At 37.6% G+C, this 23336-nt stretch overlaps 1 protein-coding gene across 18 annotated transcripts in view; it reads right to left on the reverse strand.

The window, feature by feature from the left end:
- Window positions 1-23336, reverse strand: part of SORBS2 (sorbin and SH3 domain containing 2) — a 373741-nt gene that overhangs the window by 90639 nt on the left and 259766 nt on the right. For 5 of the 18 annotated variants that reach the window (XM_055112089.2, XM_055112083.2, XM_055112081.2 and 2 more), the window contains exons 3-6: window positions 14213-14262; window positions 8413-8505; window positions 2444-2470; window positions 2071-2195 (exon numbers count right to left, since the gene is read on the reverse strand). In XM_055112089.2, the coding sequence (XP_054968064.2) occupies window positions 2071-2195; window positions 2444-2470; window positions 8413-8505; window positions 14213-14222 (255 nt within the window). In that variant the 5' untranslated portion in view covers window positions 14223-14262. Of the gene's footprint in view, window positions 1-2070; window positions 2196-2443; window positions 2471-8412; window positions 8506-14212; window positions 14263-16557; window positions 16792-23336 lie in introns of all 18 variants that reach the window. The other 13 variants (XM_055112080.2, XM_055112087.2, XM_055112079.2 and 10 more) reach the window with 7 other exon arrangements.

Below are 23336 nucleotides of genomic sequence, written 5' to 3' on the forward strand. Positions count from 1 at the left end.
ACATTTCTCCTGTCAACAGACTAATACATGTAAGCAGAAGGATGCTATGAGAGAATTCTACACACATGGAAAGTTTTACTTCCTGAAAGTCTGGATAATAAAAGTTGGCTAATACACTTTCTGAAATGATAAATTGATTAAGTTTTAGTGAAAACGAATATTGAGTTGCAAAGAAATAGACATTGCTTAAAATTAAGATAACTATTCCCTGCCAAAGCAAATTATAATTGACAATTATCTGAAGAGGTTTTACACATGTAAATAAAGTAAATCTAAGTGCAAAAAGATCTAATATGAAAAATATTTCTTTGAAACCTAAACATGCTTTAAGTCCTGAAGTAGTCTGCAATGTCTTAAATGATAACTGACCCCTCAATGATTTCCCATAAACATCTAGAAGAAAAAAAAAATTTAGAACATGATTTCTGGATGAAAGATCTGTATATGCATATTTACATTTAAAAATACCTAGACATTTGCTGATGAATTTAGTAGGGTTTTAAATTGGAAAATGGTTTCTTTCTCCTTTCCCTTCCTGCTTGGAAACTAAGAAAGCATTAGGTCATATAAGAAGCCCAAACCAAAGGAGTTAGGGTCTCTATGATACGCATGTATTAATACGAAGAGACTGAGAAGCTTAAGGTACCACTCTGCAGTCTGAGGACTGAGAGGCCGCTGCAACTGCAGATTTTTGTCTCTCTTGCTGAAGAGGTATCTTTGCAGTCTCTGGAGAAAGCTCAGGTAGCTGTTTGTGGCTTTCAAGATCCTGTCCTGAAAGGGGAGCTATCTGAATGGAAAGAGATGCTGTGTGTGTCTCAGGCACTGGATTAGGGGTCAGTGAGCAGGGCCTTTTGAGAAATGATGGTACTTCGACAGATTTGGAGAACTGTGGAGTACTAATGGGGCTGCTACTTCCTAGATCCTGGTTATGGGTTAGTTTCAAGGTAGAAATCCTCCGAGTTTGAGAATCTTGCCTGTAGTCCTCTTGTAGAACTGGGGTGTTGATGTTAGCGAATGGTGCAGGATCCGTGCTGGAAGCTGCTGGTAGTGGATTAGTGATTTTTTGTGTATATGACATGGTTGTGTTAGATTCTTCAGAATATACAATTGTCTGTCTCGAATCTTCATTGGAATACATAGTTCCCTGAAGAGGTTTTTTGTTAGCAAAGTACTCTGTACTGGAGGGAATTTGTGTGTTAGTTACTAACTGGTCTAAAATGACACCCTTTGTGTGACTGGTTATCAAAGAGCTATGAAAGCTCTCTTTTCTTTCTGGTGGAGGGGGTGCCTGAATTGACAATGGGATCCAGAGAAAGAAATAAAGTTGAAAGAAAAACAGAGAAAGTCCAAGTTAGTCATGAAAGAAACCAGTGTCAACCTTGCCTTTACAGAAGTAAAGCAATGCCACACCTTCTGATTATGCTATCCATTTTGTTAGCTAGATTGAGTGATCATTTTCATTCCATTTAGAATGCACTTATGTTTATTATCAATGTTTGCCCTTGGGGAAAAAAGTGTTGCCAGAGAATACATTATAACATTTGCTCCATCTACATTCAGGGAAATTATGTTAAAAGTGAACATATGTTCTCTTGGCATATTTTATTAGACTTTGACATATATATATAGTTTATTTAATAGCATTGCTTTATAACAATTTTCATGCTTGTGGCACAATTTTACTAATATCTCCAACACAGAGCCCTTTTAGTTAATATAATAGTTGCATACTCATAGTTATTGAATACATAATGTATTGCTGACCTCATCAGTTTAAATCCAAAGCATCAGCTGTCAGCTTTTAAAGAATTAGAATATATCCTAGAGATTATGTTAAAAACCGATATACTTTGATAAGCTTAATCAGAAACAAAACCAAACCAAACCCTTGTTTGTTAAAATTTGTTCTCCATGTTGTAAATACAAACCTGGCAAGCAAACTAAATACAAAAGCAAAAACATATTAAAAATAAAACGTATTGAAATACGCACATTAGGAAAGAGGCTGTAAGCAGTGGTCTAATAATCATGCCTTAAAATAATGCAGTAGCCAGGAGTGTGCAGGGTTACCTGAGTTGGTGATCTTTTATCTTGTAGGTTTGGTCGAACGTTTCTAAAACCTTTTGCTGCAAGAGAGGAATATGTAGCATCTCCGTTCAGTGTCTCCTGATTGCCATCATTGTAAGATCTCCAAGCTTTCATTAAGGGAAAACAATTGGATACAAAAATGTCTACGTTCACTTAAACATTTTTTATAAAATTTATTTTTATTTCCAAAATCATTTTTATTTCCAAAATTGTAGTGTTCTTACTAGAGGTTTAATTTAATATGCATAACAGTACATGAAATTTAAATTTAACATGAAGTCAGCGATGTGGCTATGAATATGTTTTCTAAAAGTCACAAATAATACAATAATTATTCAGAATATTTTTTCTGTACCTGAGTCTGGTGACTGAGAATCACGCCCTGAAAGAAAAAAAAAATGTTGAAATTAAGACTAAGGTGAAATAAATGAACAACCCAGTAAAAATAACATGGCAAAGAACTATATGCATTCTTTTTGCAAACATTATTTCAGTTTTAAAATCTGGGTATGTCAAACATGCCAAAGGGAGGCTTGTACATTTATTTTTACTTCAATTAGAATGTCATTCATTAAATATCTATAATATATAAATATCTATATAGTAAACACTCATTTTTCCCCTCAATAATGTTGCAACATGCAATTTTAATCTTATTATGGCAGAGATGAATATATGAATTTCTAAATATCAAATTAAAGGATCAAAAGAGAGCTGGTTTATAAACAGCACTAACTCAAACTGCCAGATCCTTAGCTTCCAATGCCCGGCTGTTGATAAGCATATTTAACTCCTGTGTTACAGAACTGTATTCTGTAGTTCGCATTTTTTTTTACCTTAAGAAACTGTAGACCTGTCTACCATATCATGTGACATTTTCAAATTATTCTCGAGACTGAGTTTTTTTCCTATTGCAATATAAAAGTCATTTTATACTCAAATATGAAAAAACGGTTACAATATGTTCCACTGTCTTTCAGCTAGTAAGCTGTGGAAAATAAATTTCAGGACTAATAAATTGCTTTTGGTAAGGCAGTTGGCAAGTTATCAGTGATATATTTGTTATCAATTTTATTGAAGTTATATATTCCAAAATCTTCTATATGCACATTTGAGGTAATCAGTTTGCACGTTTAACTCATGTGTATTTTAAGGCACCAGCTTGTGTTGCCTGGTTTATTAAAGCACATGGTCAACTTTACTTAGATTCATTAAGCTTTAACTTTGGTGATGATCCTAGGGGTTGGTTCATTAGCCCAACCTGCTGTCCAGTCCTGGATTCCTTCTACGTGTTCCCCAGGACCATTATTAGATTCCCATTTCAATTCATAAAACAGGAATTTTACATGCTGGAAAAGTCTTTGTTTTTCTTTTAGTGCTTCAGCATAGTTATTTTCAAGTTTAAACACATGAATTTAGAATGATAAAAATGGGCTGAGAAATGCGAGCATCTGATTTTTAGATAAAATATTTGATATGGGTTCTTTCCAAATCAAAGGAAGAAACACAAATGTGAGTCAGCACAGAGTACATTAGAATGATTCCAGCTCAGGTGAGCTAGAGAAGACTAATGAATTCCCATTCTTTATGATCATTGATAACTTGGTGTGGATTTTATCTCCAATGAATTTAAAATTGGAGTAATAAAATGGGTACCATAGAGAAAAATTACTTTGAAGAATTATGCATGAAATGTTTATTGGACCCTACTTCTAGAATTTGTACAATTTTTTGATTTTTATTTTATTTTTTAAAGATGGGGTCTTGCTATTTTGTCCAGGCTGTCCTTGAAATAGTGGGCTCAAGAGATCCTACAGCCTCAGTCTGTTGGTTAGCTGGGACTACAGGTATGTGCCACTGGGCCTGGCCCTTCTTCTAGGATTTGATGGAAGCAGAAATGATTGAAATTCTTAATCAGCTATATGATGAAGATAAAGAAAAATACAGTTTGGCAAAAAATACAGAGCAATCATCAGAATTCTGCTTTAGGGCACTCAGGAGAGAGATTTAATAACCATGAGGCTGCCATCCACTGTGGACAATGAACAAATTTTGGGATTTGGGAAAGGACGATGAAAAGCAAATTTTGGAATTTGGGAAAAAGCAATAAAATAGCCCAATGCTACTTTATGAAAAGAGAAGCAGCATTAATAACAATGATTATATTCTGATTTTTTTCTTGAGGATAGGGAGTTTCTTTTATGCTCGGTTTGGTAAAACTGAGATAAAAAAGAAGGCTGTGTGTTAGCGCTGGGGACGAGGTAATGGGAGCCAGAGGCTTGGAGGTGCAAGGGTGCAGGTGCGGTGAGAAAGAAGAGGGTGTACTGGGCGGGTCTGAAGGACGCTAGAAATAAACTCCCTCTAACTGATAGTCTGTAGGGGGCAGGCTCTGTTTCTTCACGCTGGTCACCGTGTTGAAGATGAGGAGCCCCAGGAAACGGTAAGTGTGAGAATCAGAGGACAGTCACTCCAGGCTCAACTGTGGGTTTCTTCCTGGGACACTGGGCCCAGGGATTTCCAAATGAATCTGTCCCTGTGCCACTGGAAACATTAGACAGTAAGAGGGGTGGGCTGTTCTGAAGGGTCTTGCATCACACAGTGGACACGAGTGTGCAGAATTGAGAGAAAGGAGAAAATGGCCATTGAGTCGAACTTCAGGATGAACCAGTAGTTTAATAAAGCTTATGCTGATGATTAAAGTCTGCCTTGAAGTGGGTGGTCTTTCAAGGAGACTAAAGTACATTCATTTCTCTTTCTTTAAAATTAATCCAATTACAGATACTTGGAACACCCAGTCCTGATTTGCTGTTTTATTATAGTCTTCTATGTGGACACTTTTTAGCATAGCCCTGCTTTTATTTTATCCCTGCAGGAAAGACTAGGAGAGGGAGGACACCTGTTCTTTGGAGCAGGTAATAGAAAGTATCATGGATCCACGTCAAGTAAAGAGAATATAGGTTAGAAAAAAAAAAAAAAGTCGCCCAGGTAAATGGCTTGGCAGATGTGTGGGGAAAATGGATTTCCCCAGATCTGCAGCATTATTGGTGCACGTTCACTTGTGAAAAAAACACAAAGCTAGGACTAGGGGCCTGAGTCCTTAATTTCTAGTGTTCTTTAGTAGACAGTCACTGCTTCACTGAAAATCCACGAATGACTAAATGGTGTAAGTTTTCCCCTTTCCTGGCTGTTTTGCATGCGAATATTTTAACAAATAGGGTCTTGATGCAAATATTTTAACAAATAGGGTCTTGAAGAATGAAGAGCTCCACGTGCTCTTACCAGCCCTTTTCCTTGTGTCGAGGCACAGACTGGTGAGTCTCTGTCTGAGATTTTGTGCAAGACATTCCCGGTTCCATGTCAGGGGTGGAACTGGATGCCCTCCATGGCCCTTTCCACTGTTATCATTCTAACATGACAGCTTTCGTGTAGCTGTGTTTGTGATACGTGTCACATCGTAATCTCTACTCTCAGGTTTTATTTAAATCCCTTTTAACTGATATGCTCTATTGACACTATCACTATATTTTTCTTGAAAATTATTATTTTGATGCCTATAACTCATTTCTTTAGAAGACTCAAGTGCTTTTTAAGAATTATTTTAAAATGTTGATTAAATTCAGGTCAACTAATTGAGTGCCTACTGTGTTTCTATGTACAATTACAACCCTTTTCATTTATTTTCTTCATTTACTCTCATTTATTCTGACAAATCCTTGTGAGTCTGGGAAATGATTAAGCTTTCAGAGAGGTAAGAAAATGACAATTTTTCATTTGAAAGAGAGGAAATGAGATCTAGGCAGACTAATTTTCTTAAGGGCATGAAACATGCACGTGGTATCGACAAGACCCTGTCTCTTGGCGGAGTGGTCCCCATACTGTGGCATTCCTTTAGGCTGCCAAGGGGTTTTGGTGAAATAAAATGTTTTCAATTGTTTCTCAATAGTCATTGTCTCGGTTTTGGCATAGGTTTAAAATATCCGTGTGTGTTCTGATGGATTGTCCAGTGGGAATTTACTTCTTATAAAAGGAAAAGAGAAAGACAGACTGACTCAGGGGACAAATAGGTGGTGACTCAGATTGACTCTCTGATCAGAGAAGGGAGTGAAAATGGCTTGGGACCTTCTCTGGAGGTTTTACATAAAGGCTGTTGTATTTTAACAATATCGAAGGCAATAAATATTTATCAATTCCCTTTTGATTCACATAAAGACACTGTATCATGTAAGTTCTTATGAAAGCTACATAGAATGCAGTTGTGCATATTAATGCTAACTTCTTTATTCCAAAATGTAATGGAAGCTTCTTTCAAAAAGGGGGCCAGGTGTGGTGGCTCAGGCCTGTAATCCCAGCACTTTGGGAGGCTGAGGCGGGCGGATCACTTGAGGTCAGGAGTTTGAGACCAGCCTGGCCAACATGGTGAAACCAGGTCTCTACTAAAAAAAATACAAAAATTAGCCAGGCATGGTGGCAGGCACCTGTAATCTCAGCTACTCAGGAGCCTAAGGCAGGAGAATGCTTGAACCTGGGAGGCAGAGGTTGCAGTGAGCCAAGATCGTGCCACAGCACTGCAGCCTGGGCCACAGAGCAAGACACACCCGTCTCAAAAAAAAAAAAAGAAAAAGAAAAAGAAAAAGGGATCTTACTTTACGTCTAATTGACACAAAAGAGGGCTGTTTTTAAACAATTATGTCCAAAATTCAGTGGACTTCATTCTCTAGAAATCTTATGCCTAGTGATAGAAAACTTAAAATAGCCCAAAGCTACATTGTTATTACTGAAGATTATTTCATATTCCTAAAGTGTGAAATGTTTTTTTTTCTTTTTTGCTGTTGTTATTCCGAAGCATTAAATCTTTTCTATGAAGTCGAGTTAGATGAAATTGCATGTAGTTCAGTTTCAACTCTCCACATGGGCACTGTGGAAGCAGTGCGGCGTTCCCTGGCACGTGCGTCAAGGTTCACGTCTGAGTAGGTTGGGCTGAGATCCTATTTGGTTGAAATGTCAATGACATTCAGGGTATTGGCATTCCAATTACACGATGACCCTGAACTCTTACGTTTATTGTCTTACTTGCCTTCATTCCTGTTTCTCATGGTATCCAATGTAAACACATCTGCAGTTTTTCTAACACCTTTTTATGTTCATACATGCATGAGCCACTACATACAAATAGAGATTTGTATAGAGATTTTTTTTAACCAAAATGAGGTCATACTATAAACCTTGCAATGCATCTTGCATTTTCTTTTAACTTAATATATAACTGAACTCACTAGCCTGGCATTTAAACCTGGACGTTGAAATCGATTTGTGGATTAGAGGTGATGAACGGAAGTGGGATTCTGCATATGGAAGTTCATTTTTTTTTCTCAAGAAAAACTCAGTAGTTTAGAATTAAGTGGCTGTAAAGCGAAGAACACCCTGAGTATTTAATCAACTTCTAGATGTATGTGTGTAGAAGACTGTGATATGCATAATGAGAATTAAAATTATTTAAAGACACCCCATCCCTTTCTCACTTCTGCTGTAAGACCCATTAATCTTATAAATAAAAAACAAGCAGTCCCCAAACTGCAACTAACCAAGCAGCCAACCAACCAACCAACCAACCCATCACCAACAGGTGTGGGTCTATTTCAGGGTCTGGAGGCACTGGGCTTGCTGGCCTCCCTTTGACCTTCTAACAGCTGCATCCCCTCCCAGTGCAGACTGTGCCTTAGGTACTGTGCCTAATTTCGGTACTGTGGCTTAGGTAGTCACAACAGAGATTTATTAAAAAGAGACCACCTGAGTGGATGCTGAAATCTCGCACCCCCAGTGACTTCCTATCTGTGGATACATGTGAATCTTAATTGGTCAAGATTTTGATATGTTTAAATATATATAGTAGAAGGGTATTTGCTGATTGGATTAAAGGAAAGCAAAGGTCTCTTTCAAAACTAATGTTCTATCATTCTGTTCACAACCTTTGACAAAGAATCCAGTTAATGAAGATTCAGTTTCCTATAAATCCCTTTTTTCATCCTGTACCCCTGTACTCCTACCCCAAAAGTTTTTAGGTTAAAAAAAAAACCCAAAAACCTCTGAGTTATCTTAATGAAATATTATGTTACTTAAGTTCATGAGATAACAAAAACGTGAATAGTTATTAACACTCGCAGTTACTCAACCTATTTTTGGCAAGTGACTGTTGTTTTTAATTACACATTTAAAATGTTTCCTACAAGATCTCATTTTCCTTTGCTTTTTACGTTTAGAACAAAAACAGTCAGAAGAGCTAGAAGCCATTCAAGTGCGACATTGTGTGGGTTAGTGATATTATACCTGCAGCCAATAGGTTTGGAGAACTTTGCACTCTCTTCACAGATGTTAGCGTAACAGACATGGCGGCACGTTTGCGAGCACACCCACCGCTATCTGGAAGCAAAAAAATGATATAGCAGAGGCCAAGGCAACGGGAAAAGCACGTGCAATATCATGCGTTTTAAGTGAAATGTGCCAGACATCCATGAGAAAGATGAACAGTTAGAATTAGTAATCATGGAATGCACCTGCCAATTTCACACCACCCTCAAACTAAAACAAACAAAACGAAACAAAACAAAAGAAGACCAGGGATCTGTCTTAGAAATAGGTATCACTGTTTTAGTGAAAGCATGGAAGACTTAATACTTAACATTTTATGGTTTTCTTTGTGAAAACTCAGGCACAGAACTCAACTTTGTTTATACCATTTAAATTCAATTTATACTAAATCTATAAGCACTGGATCTGGCTTTTAGAGTCAAGGATTAGCTCCATGTCAGGATTAAAGGCTATGGTACAACATACTTTTAAGTTAATATCATTTAAGTTTTACCATCTTCTAGCTGTTATAATTCCCAAAGAGAGCTTGAATAATTCTTGCAGTGAAAATTATTAGTGACACAGGTATGATACATTTTTTTAGGATTCATAGAGGAACACATGGCATTATGGAAAGTCCACTCTTCCTGTAGTTAGTGTTAGTTATGCAAATAACTAGCCTTATTAAAATAAAAGTATTGATATATACGGTATCGAAATGACCATGTTTAAAGAAAGGAGTATATTGCTTTTACTTTTTAAATTTTTATTTTTAGGGCCGGAGTCTTGCTCCATCACCCAGGCTGGAGTGCAGTGGCACCATCATAGCTCATTGCCATCTCAACCTCCCGGGCTCAAGCAATCCTCCTGCCTCAGTCTCCTGAGTAGCTAGGACCACAGGCACACACCGGCTAACGTTTTAACTTTTTATAGAGACGTGGTCTTGCTGTGTTCCCCAGGCTGGTCTCAAACTCCCTGGCTCAAGGGCTCTTTCCACCTCGGCCTCCCATTACAAGCATGAGCCACCGCACCTGGCCTCATTTATTGCTTTTATACTTTTAACAATTTGTGTACTATGATTCATATCTTTAAACTTATGCAAGTCATAATGTGAAATAAAATCAGTGTAAGTTCATCAGCCATTTTAATGTGCTATGAGAAGTTTAGACTTCTAAATTTGGAAGAGAAGTCTTTTAAAATTGGAAGGCCAATGTTCTATTTATGACCAGATTCAAATTCCATTCTTACATTCCTCTGTAATATGGCACGGCAATAAATAGTTTTGCTCATTCTCCTCATTCTGCTTATTAAGTAAAACCAAATTAAATTAAATCTTTTTGAAAGTTATAAAAAAAGACAATATAACCACCGATATAATAACATAATCATTATATATTGTCACATTTCCATTTTTCCTTTTTCTTTATTTTCATAAGGAAAGTATCAAGTTTGTTTATTGGACATGACAGAATTTAGATTGGTAAAGATGCTTGGAAGTATAATTTGAAGGAATTTTTCATAAAATTTATAAATAGTAAGATTAATAGAACTTAAAATCAGTGGAGTGATTCTTACTTCACTTTTTTAAAGTATATGTTTAAAGTAACAATTTCTTAATGTAGAAAATCATTAAACCAGAAAACCAACTTGAAAGACTATTAAAAGAAAATGAACCAAATAAATCAAAGGTTATAATTAAGAACCCAAAGAAAGTGACACAAATGGGAGAAACAACTGAAGATTCCTTCAGGAGAGGCTCCAAAAGGATTTTAGCGAACTCAGCAAACTGAAAGTGCTTAGAGACAAGTGCGTCTGATAAGATGGAGGTAATGTTATTGCTTCCAGGAGCTGGAAACTGGTTAAAATGGTTGTGTAGTCAAAGGCGTTGAAAGTGAAAACTGACATCACTCTAAGAGTGATTTTATTTCCTAGTTCTGTTAATTCTGAACATCTAACAAGCACATAGGTGAAAAGAGAAAATTCCAGAATGAGAAGATCCAGGGTCACAGGTTAAATCTCTGGTGTTCAAACTGTGGGCTGCGACGCCCTGGGCTGCACTGGTGCATTCATGAGGGTGTTGGGGGATAGTTCCTGTTTTTAAGGAAAACGCAGTGCTAACTGTTGGACACTCAATGAATTACTCGCTTGGGGCAGTGCACGGTTTCAACATAATAGTCGCGCTATATTCCTTTTGATGACATCATATTTTTGAAACACTGGGATTTTGATACTTGCTATGATAAAAAGCAAGTACCGTCTGAAGAACATTTTATTTATTTATGTTTAGAGACAGGGTCTTGCTCTGTTGCCCAGGCTGGAGTGTAGTGATGCAATTGGAGCTTACTGGGCTCAAACTGATCCTCCTACCTCAGCTTCCCTCATAGCTGGGATTACAGGCACATGCCACCACGCCCAGCTAATTTTTAAAATTTTTACAGGGATAGGGTCTCACTATGTTGCCCAGGCTTGTCTCCAACACCTGGGGTCAAGCGATCCTCCTGGCTCAGCCTCCCAAAATGCTGGAATTACAGGCGTGAGCCACCGTGACTGTCTGGCCTGTAAAACATTTTAGATCAGTAAATGAGAGTGGCCATGTACAATCTAATTCTAAGGTCTGAGAAATTTTTCAGTGTGCAACAGGCACACACATAATATTAGTAAGTAATTCTTGTTATAAAGAAAGAAATAAAACTATTTTCTTTCAATTTATGTGTATTGTTCTGTCAAATGGCTTCTAAGTTGTTAGAACAAAGTATTTATAAAGTAATTATTAAGTTATTAAGTTGTTAGCACCTAACTACTTAATAAATAGAAGTGTTACATATTTTTGACCTAGGAGCACAGTGAAGAAATTACTGAGACATTAAAGGTCACTGTAAAACAAGAAAGTTTGGGAATCCTTGGGTTAGACAATTTATGTATTTTAGGAAGCTCTAAGTCTTAGATGAAATAAATGGAGGCTCTGTCTTTAATAAAGTTTAATAAAGGGCTGAATTCTAAAACTTGAGGCATTTGTAAAATTGCTGGAACAGAATGATCTATTATATTGTGTTTCTACTTCCTTATGTATTGATACTTTCTGATACTCCTTGAAGATATTTTTAAGATCTTAAAACAAGGATGCTACCTTTCATGTGTCAGTTTATCCTAAAGAATCCTAACGCTGGTCTTGCCTTTTGTCCTCATTAATGACCTGCAGCCTTGCTAGGCTACTCTTCCCCTGAGCTGCAAGATTCCTGGAAGCTGTTCCTACTGCTGGAAACCCCTCATATGGGTAAATTATAGATGGATAATTATTTGATGTCTTTCCTTCTCTCCTTTCTTCAATAGCTAAGATATGCCTAAGAAAGTAATGTGTTAAAAATTCTAAAAGTGGACATATAACATGTTTTGTATATATTTTCTACATTGTTTAGACACTTTAGTATGAAAAATTAACCACATTCCCCATGGCTAGTTTATTATGTACTGATTAAAAGCAAATACTTAACTTAAAAGAATGCTTTTTAGCCGTGGTGACCAACACATGAAGATTTAAATAGGAATATATATTTTTAATGATTGATATATTGGATAGATATATCAATCAATAAAGAGATATATTCCTGTTTAAATGAATATTGATATATATATCAATAAAACTGGCCTGTATTATTTATCTATATAGATTATCTGCATTGTCTAGCCATATATTATCTGCATTATCTATCTTTCTATTGATAGATAGATAGATGGATAGACAGATAGATAGACAAAAAAGTCAGAAGAGCTAGAAGCTATTTTGGGGATGAGAAAAATAACTTGTGGGGCCACTTTATTCATCTATCTATCTATCTATCATCATCTGTCTATCTGTAGATAGATAATGCAGGCCAGTTTTATTGACTAGCTCTTTAGGAACAAATTCCTACTTCATTTTGTAAACACAGTAACAATGCTTTCAAATTCCTAAGGCAATATATGTGTGTATATATATACATATATATTTAAAAGTGGTATGTTTTTATAAAAACATTATAATTATTATTTTGGAATTTTGAGCAAAAGTTTTCAGTCACTTTTGATCAATTTTATGCATATGTTTGAATACCATATTTTCCAATCATTATACATTAAGTGGAAGTTCATCCAAATAAGCAAAATAATCCTATACAAATTGCATCCCATCCAGAGTCAAGCTTACTCCTTAGAAATGAGAAGATGCTTTAGAAGGTTACATTTATGCTGCTAAGCAGTAACTTGGCTCAAGTACCTTAGTGACTTAAACAAATTTACAAATTTCTATGTGCTTAGTTTGCTATGAGGGATTGAATTATATGAATAGGAAGGTTAATTATTGAGTGTACTGCCCATCAACACAGCATATTCAGTATATCCTGTATGCATATCCCTGTCATAATAGTGTTATAATAAATAGGAAAATCAGCACTCAGTAAAATGAGGAATACTGGGAGTTATGATCCACTTAAGTCTACAGGGAAATGTCTTGGAAGGATCAGGAAATATCACTTCCTCATGTGGAACTTCTGCTGGAGTTACTTTGTAGCTCCAAAACATGGCTGATGCTAGTCCAGCTGTGGGCTCTACATTCTATTTGCTTTCTTCTGTCTCCTTTACCTGCTAATATTTTCTACTTCATTCCCCATGTCTACTTCTGACGTCTCCAATCATCAAGTTGCCTTTGCGTGGTGCATTTGCAGGGTTATAACTTCTCTTGATTGCTGAGCCTTCCTTGTGTGTTTTGACTGTCTCCAGTATCCTCATCTTGCCTGTTGTCCACATGTCTGCAAGGTGACTGCATCCCCAGGAGCCTGCCCACACAGCCTTCTCTGAGGCCAGTACGGCACATGGCACCTGACCCAAGGCTCTGCACTCGACCTGGGGATTAGGTATTTGTCCTCGCCAGTGGCTGGGTAATCCTCCTTGTAGCACTTGATGCAACAAGAGACCTCAAAAAGGCAACCAGCTGGACATGAGAGAATATCTTGGGCCATGCTTTCTACTCTGCCATGGGGCGACGGCTCAAACAACTTTCCAGTGATCACTTGTGGATAGGAAATGGTATCATTTAAACACAAGTTACAAAATTTCAACGAGAAAGTTGTTTCTTGAATTACTTTGTATTGTATATTTCAAGGTGGGGGGAAGGCAAAATTATAAGCCAAATTATTTCTACTGTGGAAAAAAGTTCATATGTACAAAGCATGTATCATGAACACTTTTACAGTTAAAATGTAGACAATACAGTTTAGAGACACAGTTGTTAAGCTATTTGGAGATACTACTCTCACATCTACACATATAATGCTTATAACACTATGGGAATTGTGACTATAGGTTAATTAAGCTGATTTTGTATAAAACTTTGGCACTCTATCTGCTGACTTCTTCAACATAAAGAGTTTATAAAACAGATAAGTTTGAATATTTTCTTCTAGAGCAACTTGCCTTTGAATTTAGCCTATTTTTAAGTGAGAGATTTCAAAAGTACACAAACAAACGACATACTACCTCTTCCTATTGTTTATAGGAGTTAGTTTTAACATGTGATTAGAGAAAAAGGGAGTAGGAGCAAGTAATAGAAGAGAAAATTCTGTGTTTGGTGGCTATAAGTGTGGGGCACAAATACAAAGAAAGAAAGTAATGAATCTATGCTATGTATCTAATCAGAAACTCAGAATCACATTTAGGATCAGAAGAGTGCTAAACTAATGATTTAGGGCCAACATGATTTTTAGAGAGCAAGGCTAAAAGAGTTTAAAACTAACAGACAGCATACCTGTGTTCATTTTCACCTTGGAGAGTTTGTTATTAAAGTCTTCAGTTTTCCTGTAGGAAAAAAAATGGTGCATAATTGTTCACTAGCATGTGGAAGAAAATATCATGAAAGTGTGTCTTGTTTTTGTTTTTGATGTACCTGTAAGTTAATATCACGTTATCATTAGTCTTATTTAAATCAGTGTTTAATAAGGTAGGAAGAATTTATAATTCTGTTCATGTTAAACTTTAATTATTGGTCCCATGCTCATAAAACAGACATATTCTGTTTTTATGCTTTTGTTTAATGGTGAGCATTAATGGATGAAAATGGAGAAGTTTTGTGCTTGTTTTTCTTTTTTTCTTTCTTTTTTTTTTGAGACGGAGTCCGCCACTGTCGCCCAGGCCACAGTGCAGTGGTGCGATCTTGGCTCACTGCAATCTCTGCCTCCTGGGTTCAAGCTATTCCCCTGCCTCAGCCTCCCAAGTAGCTGGGATTACAGGCACATGCCACTACACCCAGCTAATTTTTTTCTATTTTTAATAGAGACGGGGTTTCACTATGTTGGTCAGGCTACTCTTGAACTCCTGACCTCGTGATCCACCTGATTCGGCCTCCCAGAGTGCTGGGATTACAGGCGTGAGCCACCGTGCCCGGCCTGTTTGTTTCTTTTTTAGAGAGAGGGTTGTGCTCTGTTACCCAGGCTGGAGTGCAGTTGGTGTGATTGTAGCTCACTGTGGCCTTAATTTCCTGGGCTCAAGCCATCCTCCCACCTCAGCCTCTCAAGGTGCTGGGATGACAGGTGTGAGCTACCGTGCCTGGTTGAGTTTTCCTTTTAAAAAATTAAATTTCTTTTACAAATATTTATACAAATGGTTTTTGTTCTCTAAGCCTGAAATGATTGTCTGTTAAGTGTCCTCTTCCAGAGTTTTAAAAGTGACCCTGGCACTTTAAAATCATTGCCTTACATGTGCAGGTCAATTGACAACCAGGGAATATGTAATGAATGTAACGCATATTTTCAGGACACTGTCAAGAAAGATGAGATTCATCTTTCTCTTTTTTAAAGACACAGGAAATAGATGGTCACTACAAAATCCATCTCTGCATTAGTATTGAACGCTGATTTTTCCCAGTGAAATGTTGGATGCAAAGCAATTGAGATTAATTCGCTAGAAACGGTTGGCAGAAAGGGGTTGTCTCAGAAAAAAGTTTTTTTTTTTTTGAGATGAGTCTCGCTCTGTTGCCCAGGCTGGAGTGCAGTGGCGCGATCTCTGCTCACTGCAAGCTCCGCCTCCCGGGTTCACGCCATTCTCCTGCCTCAGCCTCCCAAGTAGCTGGGACTACAGGCGCCCGCCACCACGCCCGGCTAATTTCTTTTTGCATTTTTAGTAGAGACGGGGTTTCACCATGTTAGCCAGGATGGCTACGATTTCCTGACCTTGTGATCCGCCCGCCTCGGCCTCCCAAAGAAAAAAGTTTTAAATATTGTGTATCGTTTTATGACATGTGAGATGACTTAGTTCTTTCTCTGGCATATTCTCTTAGCCCATTTATGGAGTTTCTTATTTACCCATACCCTGAAACCAAAGAGGAAAGACACGCTGATAAGGAAGCGAATCTCCTAAGTCCAAGAGCTGTCTGACCCCGGCCGCTTGGCCTTTGCTCCTGAGTGGGCCTGTTGTTGAGTATCCACAAGAACCCCCCGCCAGCACAACACACTCACAGCTTCCAGGCGCATCAGTACTGCAACATCTGAACATTTTCAAGAATTTTATTTATTCCTTTTGGATGAATGAGGATAAATTTGAAATGAAATCATTGGCATGATCACCTGTCAAGAAAGACTTTTGATAAATAAAGATTTTTTAGTCTCTAAAAAGAGCAGCAAATGAGCTTCCTGGCTTTCTTGCCTTTGTCTGCCAAGGTTCTCACCCTCTTCTCCCTTCTGACCATTTCCTCTGCTCAACTCACAACTATTATTTTCTTTCAATGTGGCTATTGGAGTTCACCTCTTTTGGAAAGCCTGGCTTTGTTCATTACTGATGAAAAATTATAATAATAAAATCAAAATGTGAATATTAGCTAAATATAATGGTACTTCTCTCCCAGTGGGGGGAAAATGATGAAAGAAAACAACATAAAAAATACACTTAAGTCCTATGAAATATAATTATAAAGCAAGATTTTATATATAGATATATATGTATAGTGTAATCGTCGTTTTGCTATATACACATGTATATGTGCACACATACACACACACACGTATATTTGCCTAGATTGAATTACTAATACCTTAGGACTCAATAAATGCTAAATTAATGAACATTTAAAATAGGTAAAATCACAGTACTGATAATCACCTCAATATATGTTTTTAGAGCTCTACGCTGAAAACAATATAGACGATATCCTTACTATGTGGTGGTTAATTTTTGTGTGGTCTGTGTCCAGTGTCATATCGTTGTCCGTCTGCCCTGGGCATCGTTGCAGTGTAGGGAGCAGGGCAGGAGCCATGCTTGGCGTGGCCAGGCTAGAACTGAGTTTCCACAGGGTTATGGGGAACTTCACTGGGGCATTTCATAGGCCAACAGACTCTGAAAAATGATTGAGGGAAATTTTATGATGGTGAATTTTATCTCCTATTTTTCAGTGTATGCAACTAAACAGGCACATTTCTGTTTTACTTTTTTGCTTTGTTCTTCTCCAGAATTACACAGAAAAAATGTGGCGTATTTCTAAAAACTCAGCTTGGTAGCCTTAACACCGCCTGTATTGAGGGATACCGATGAAGTCAGGGAAGAGGGCAGCGGCCAGCACAGGAGCTTTGGGAAAGCTCCTTCAAACGTATTTATTTTAATCTCTTGGTAGCTCTTGGTAGCAAAACTCCTAATATGTTAACCTTAAATGGACAAAATAAATGGAAAAGAAAAGCCTCAGGGGATGTCTGTGACTGAGACTGAGGCAACTTCTAAAACAAGAAGGGATAAACAACCTCCAGAAAATGAGGATTATGAGGACCTTTCCCAAATTCGACTTCTTCATTCCTTTTGAAACCAGGCAACGCTGTGCTTACAACTGCTTAAGGTTTTAAAACCGAATGAGGAAGACAGAATTCGGGCTAGAATAATAGTGATTGACAAAGAAAACATCAAATACAGAAGGTTAACTCTCAGAACACAAAATCTGCTGATAGACAATAATAATGTTTTTGTACCAAGTTAGAGAACTAGTTATCAACATCTATTGTTTGAATTCAAATGCCGATATTTACAGAACATCTAACACTCAAAAAGTAAAATAGGATTAACAAGAACAAAGAAAGGCGCCACAAATCCTTGAGGTTTTCATCTTGAAAGTGATGTATCCTGTTACTTATAAATTTTTAACTTCCCATTGTTTTAGATGTTAAAATGTGAAATGACTAACTTCCTAATCAAGCAAGACATTTTCCAAGTCGTTAAAAGAAGAATCCCAGTGATTGGGCTCTCAAGAAGAACCTGAAACCGAAAGGCTTCTTGGGTGACTAATAAAAATGCACGATTCTATTTCCATTATTTGTGCTAAGTCCATTAACAAATCCACGACTGAGAACTCTCTTTAGACAGTTCAAACTAAAGCGAATCTAATCTCTTTTGTTCTGCTCTGAAGAAGTGTCCTTGATTGTACTTACATAACAAGCACAGATTATTCTGGAAAGCATCAAATTCCTAGAGTCTTTGCATGCTACTAGAAAACAGCATCTCAAGTATTCTCTTAACTTGGAATTGAACCAGGGACAAGACTATGAGAACTGACCATAACATGGAGACTACCTTGAGCCTTAGCAGACAATCCACGGAGCAAAGAAGTCTCCGAACATGAAGGTGTCAGCATGATTTTCAATAGGTGCTAGGGGATTGTGTTTACTTTTGTCAAAGTTTCATATAAAAAGCAACTTCATAGGTGTCCTAATTTGTGACAACAATGGATTTGTTTTACTTATGGGTTAGAGTAGCCTCCACTGTCAAAATACATACGGCAATAGATTGTGTTGATTGTTCACGGAAGGGCTGTAAACAGCATGACTTCAGGTCTATAGTCTTTTAATTTTGCTTGAATTTCTTTTTTTTCTTTTTCTTTTTCCTTTTCTTTCTTTCTTTTTTTTTTTTTTGAGAGGGAGTCTCACTCTGTCGCCCAGGCTAGAGGGCAGTGGCATGATCTCGGCTCACTACAACCTCCACCTCCTGGGTTCAAAGGATTCTCCTGCCTCAGCCTCCTGAGTAGCTGGAATTACAGGCGTGCACCATCACGCCTGGCTAATTTTTGTATTTTTAGTAGAGACGGGGTTTTACCATGTTGGTCAGGCTGGTCTCAAACCCCTGACCTTGTGATCCTCCCGCCTCAGCCTCCCAAAGTGCTGGGATTACAGATGTGAGCCACCACGCCTGGCCAATTCTGCTTGAATTTCTTTGGATTATCAGTTATCTCATTTTTCTCGGAATCAGAGCAGGCTGTGTTCTCAATACGTATAAGAGAATAGAATGGGTAATTTAACTTTTGAAAGAGGATCCTAAGGAGTTTGATCCTGCATGGGCATGAACATGCCTTTGTGCCCGTTGTCTCATAATTCTGCTTGAATTGTTTTGATTATCAGGCATCCCATTCTGAAGAGCAGCAGAGACAAAATCCTTTCCCCAGTTTTGGCTAAGAATTCTATGTAGGTCATTTTATTTTTGTAGACCTGAATTTAAGCACCAAGACCATGTATGAAACTACAGGACTGAATTTTAGCTCAGTTAATGGGAGGAGTTGCCCGAAAGATTTTCCACAGACGAACCTTAAGCCAATACATTGCTACTGTTATTTTGAAATTAACATATTCACAGTTCATATATTATTCAAAAAAGGACATATTGATGTTTAAGTAGTAGGAAAACATTTCAGGATGTTAGTTTTTTTTTTAAAGAGATGTATTTTAAACATGAAAATAAAAATACAATCATATTAAGGTTATGCACCAGATTTTAACTTGAATTTACTTATTTATTTTGAAATGGGATCATTTGTAGCACTCTCTTTGGATAAACTGCCCTAAGTGATCAATGTATTAATGCATCTCTCTCTATCTCTGACTGTGGTAAAATAAGAAGTATTCATAAATGCCAAGTGATTTCACTTTTCTATTATAGTCAAATGACTTAATTCAGGTTGACATTTATCTTCACCTATCTTTCCTATATGTCAACATGCTGCTTTGAAACAGTCACAGGAAAACTCCAAGTAGTTTGTTTTGTGAGTTTAGAAACTCTCTTCTGACTAGTTTCTCTAAATTGGCTCAGAGACTCCTCTGCCTCTGAGTGGGTGGCACACAAGTCAACAGTAGTGGCATGACTGTCCATGCTCATAAGAACACCAAGTACCTCCCAGAACTCCTGTGCTAACAGTGCCTGAAAATGTTCCTTATTATTCAGGAGCCGAATTACCCGCGGCATCTATTTATCTATGCTGAGGCCAGAACACATTCAACATCATTTCTAGGAATAAGGAGACATTATTACCACAAATAATAAAGAAATAAATGAACATGAGGCTGTTGATAATTTTTTATGAGAATACGCGGAGTGTTAGTTTTAATTAGACCAAATGTCCTGATATTTGGAAAAATTTCCTGAAAAAAGAGCACTATATGTCTTCCAAGGAAACTAGCAATTTTCCTTTTGAGACTTTACAATGTGAGCTGTTCAAAATACTTACCAATTTTCCCTAAAGACTTTACTGATTAGAAGTTGATCACCTGGTAAATGATTCCTTCTGATGTTATTCCAAGGTCTCAAAGTTGGTGAATCACTCATTTCACTATTTGCTTTAAATGGTCATGTGACTTAATATTGGTCCAGCACCTTACTTTCTTTTTTTTCTTTAGGTGGAATATCACTCTGTTGCCCAGGCTGGAGTGCAATGGTGCGATCTTGCCCACTGCAACCTCTGCCTCCCGGGGTCAAGTGATTCTCCTGCCTCAGCCTCCCGAGTAGCTGGGATTACAGGCATGCACCACCATGCCGTATTTTTAGTAGAGATGGGGTTTCACCATGTTGGCCAGGCTGGTCTCGAACTCCTGACCTCAAGTGATCCACCCGCCTCGGCCTCCCAAAGTGCTAGGATTACAGGTGTGAGTCACTGTGCCTGGCCACCTTACTTTCATGGAGTTCCTTAGCTTTATATTGTAATCTTAGGGATCATTACGGAACAACATCTAAGTATTTTCAAGTGCATCTTTTTTCTAAGACTAAGTCATTTGTTCAACTTGATAGTACAGTATTAGGAGAATTCCATTGGCTTATAATGTGCAAATCAAAAGCCAAAAAAATTTCTAATGAAAATAATTCAGATTCTGACTGAGGATCTCATAAGTCAGGCACCTTATCAAAGAGACATGTGAGGAATTAATTAGAATATCCCTATAACACATGTATAGGCAAACTGAATAGCGTTGGAAGAATGGGTCAAGAAATAGGCAAAGCTTGACTCAAATCCCAGTTCTGCCCATTTCTATGCATCCGAACAATTTATACCAATGCCATTATCATCGACTCCCCCACTAGACAGCAAAGCATCCCCAATCTGGCAAACTGGCATTATTCCCACTCACTAATATTTCAAATATTTTGAAGCAGACCTTTACCTTTGATTGAGTCTTAAGAGGATAATCTAGACTTTCCTGAAAATACATGGGGCATGATTGTATTGCTTTAGATTGAAGCAAGCCATATGGTTTATTAGACTGATTTCTATGGATTTTCCCGTCTCCCAATTGTCCCACACCCAGCTTAGCAACATGTTGGAATTGAAAAGGAATTCTACTTTCCAGGCAGCTTTCTTTCTTCCTTAAAAAGATCCTTTATTTAGCTAAGATTTCCCCCCCCGCCCCACATTGCCATGAACAAGAGAAAACCTAAGAAAATAGTTGAATCAAACCCTTGCCTTCTAGCCCAGCTATAGACAATGCTACTGGATCTAAGGGAAAGTGACACTATAAAGGTTTTGACGATTAGCTTTTTTAAAAAAATCATTCTCTTTCCCTTTGACAGCTGATAGCCGAAAGCGATGGCTGAATGGAAAGAGATGTCTATAATATGTCACATAACAAATTGTGTGACAAATTGCAGAGTGATAACATCCTGATGGCAGCCTACTCCTGCTTAATTCAGTAGGGGAAAGTGCCTCTGATTTCCCACCTTGTACTGAGAAGCACACATTTCTATTTTGAGGAGAAAAGCTTTGATCTTTTTAAAGAACCATTTTTTAAAATTTTATGCTTTGCTAAGTTTCTCACTGCTTTTAATTTTAAAATCTTCCATTTTAATTTTTATATATTGAAATATAAAAATCATCTGATATCAAAAGAATTATGTTATCTAGTCTAGTTTTGCATGTCTCGTACTTAGACTTTAAGTAGAAGCAAGCCTTAAAGGCTCTGGTAGGGATTGAGATCAACCAACTCATTTTTAGGGTTAGACATTTGAGGATAAGATAAATGGACGCCCCAAGCAGATACTCAAAAGTAGTTCATCTCTCCTGACTCTTAGCAAATAATAGGCATCCTCCTTTAAGGAATCTTAAAACGTCATTTGAAATCAAGATCTTGGCCAGGAGCAGTGGCTCACGCCTGTAATCCCAGCACTTTGGGAGGCCGAGGCAGGAGGGTCACTTGAGGTCAGGAGTTCGAGACCAGCCTGGCCAACATGACGAAACCCCTGTCTCTACTAAAATTCAAAAATTAGCCGGGCATGGTGGCACATGCCTGTAGTCCCAGCTACTTGGGAGGCTGAGGCAGGAGAATGGCTTGAACCTGGGAGGTGGAGGTTGCAGTGAGTCGAAGGTTGCAGTGAGCCGAGATCGCACCATTGCACTCCAGCCTGGGTGACAGAGTGAGACTCCATCTCAAAAAAAGAAACAAAACAAAACAAAACAAAACACAAAACAGAAAAACAACATACGAAATCAAGATCTTTCCCTTTAAAATATTACAGTACCCTGCTTAATTAAGTACTGAATCACATGAGGCAGGGGTTAGGGAAAAGAACAAAATATGAGAAGACGGTGTGGTAGAAGGCAAAACTGTTTGATAAATAAAATAAGAACTGTTAACATAGAACCATATGTTTCTTCCTCTAAGACTAATAGGAAAACAGTGGTTGATTATGACAAGGATTCCTTTTGCCCACTCACAGCACAAGTCCAAATGGAAAGTGTTAATCAGGTCTACTAAACCCAAAGCATATCAGACCTTCTTGGTCTAAGCCTAGACCAACAGCCGTTGATTTTTTTTTTCTGAAATCCGTAGAATTTTCAGTTAGTAAGTATATTTATTTTAAATTATTTTCATGGTAATGTTACGTGGTGAAAGCATTGCAGTTAAATAAGCCTGCTTATTGTTAATTCACTATTCTTAAAAAGCCACGCTTTTCTTCTGATTGAATACACCTGTTTCCTGAGCACCTGAAATAACATTTATATACTTTAGCAATGTCAAGGTTTGTCAGAATTTTTGACAGAATATACTGTCAGAATTATTACAAATTCATGTTTATATGTGTCTCAGATATGCAATGGTGAAATCCCACTTGCTATGTGGAATTTAAATTTTGGGGCAGGGGAAAATTTGCTCTAATTTGATCTTATAGTCTTAAAATTTAAGTAATACATTACTTACAAAGTTTATCCAGAATGAAACGTACCTTTTTTTTTTTTTTTTTTTGAGACAGAGTCTCGCTCTGTTGGCCAGGGTGGAGTGCAGTGGTGCAATCTCGGCTCACCGCAGCCTCCACCTCCCAGGTTCGAGCAATTCTCCTGCCTCATCCTGCAGAGTAGCTGGGGTTACCGGTGTGTGCCATCATGCCAGGCTAATTGTAGTATTTTTAGTAGAAATGGGGTTTCACCATGTTGGCCACACTGGTCTCGAACTCTTGACCTCAGGTAATCTGCCCACCTTGGTCTCCCAAAGTGCTGGGATTACAGGTGTGAGCCTCCATGCCTGGCCAGAATGTATCTTCAATTGTACATCTTAAGGCAGTTTGATTCATTTTAGAAAATTTGGACGAGAAAATAATAAGCCAATGGAGGAAAAATATCATCTGAAGAAATTTTGAATGTATTAAAA

The sequence above is a fragment of the Pan paniscus genome, chromosome 3 (assembly GCF_029289425.2).
Source record: "Pan paniscus chromosome 3, NHGRI_mPanPan1-v2.0_pri, whole genome shotgun sequence".
In the NCBI taxonomy this organism is placed as follows: Eukaryota; Metazoa; Chordata; class Mammalia; order Primates; family Hominidae; genus Pan; species Pan paniscus.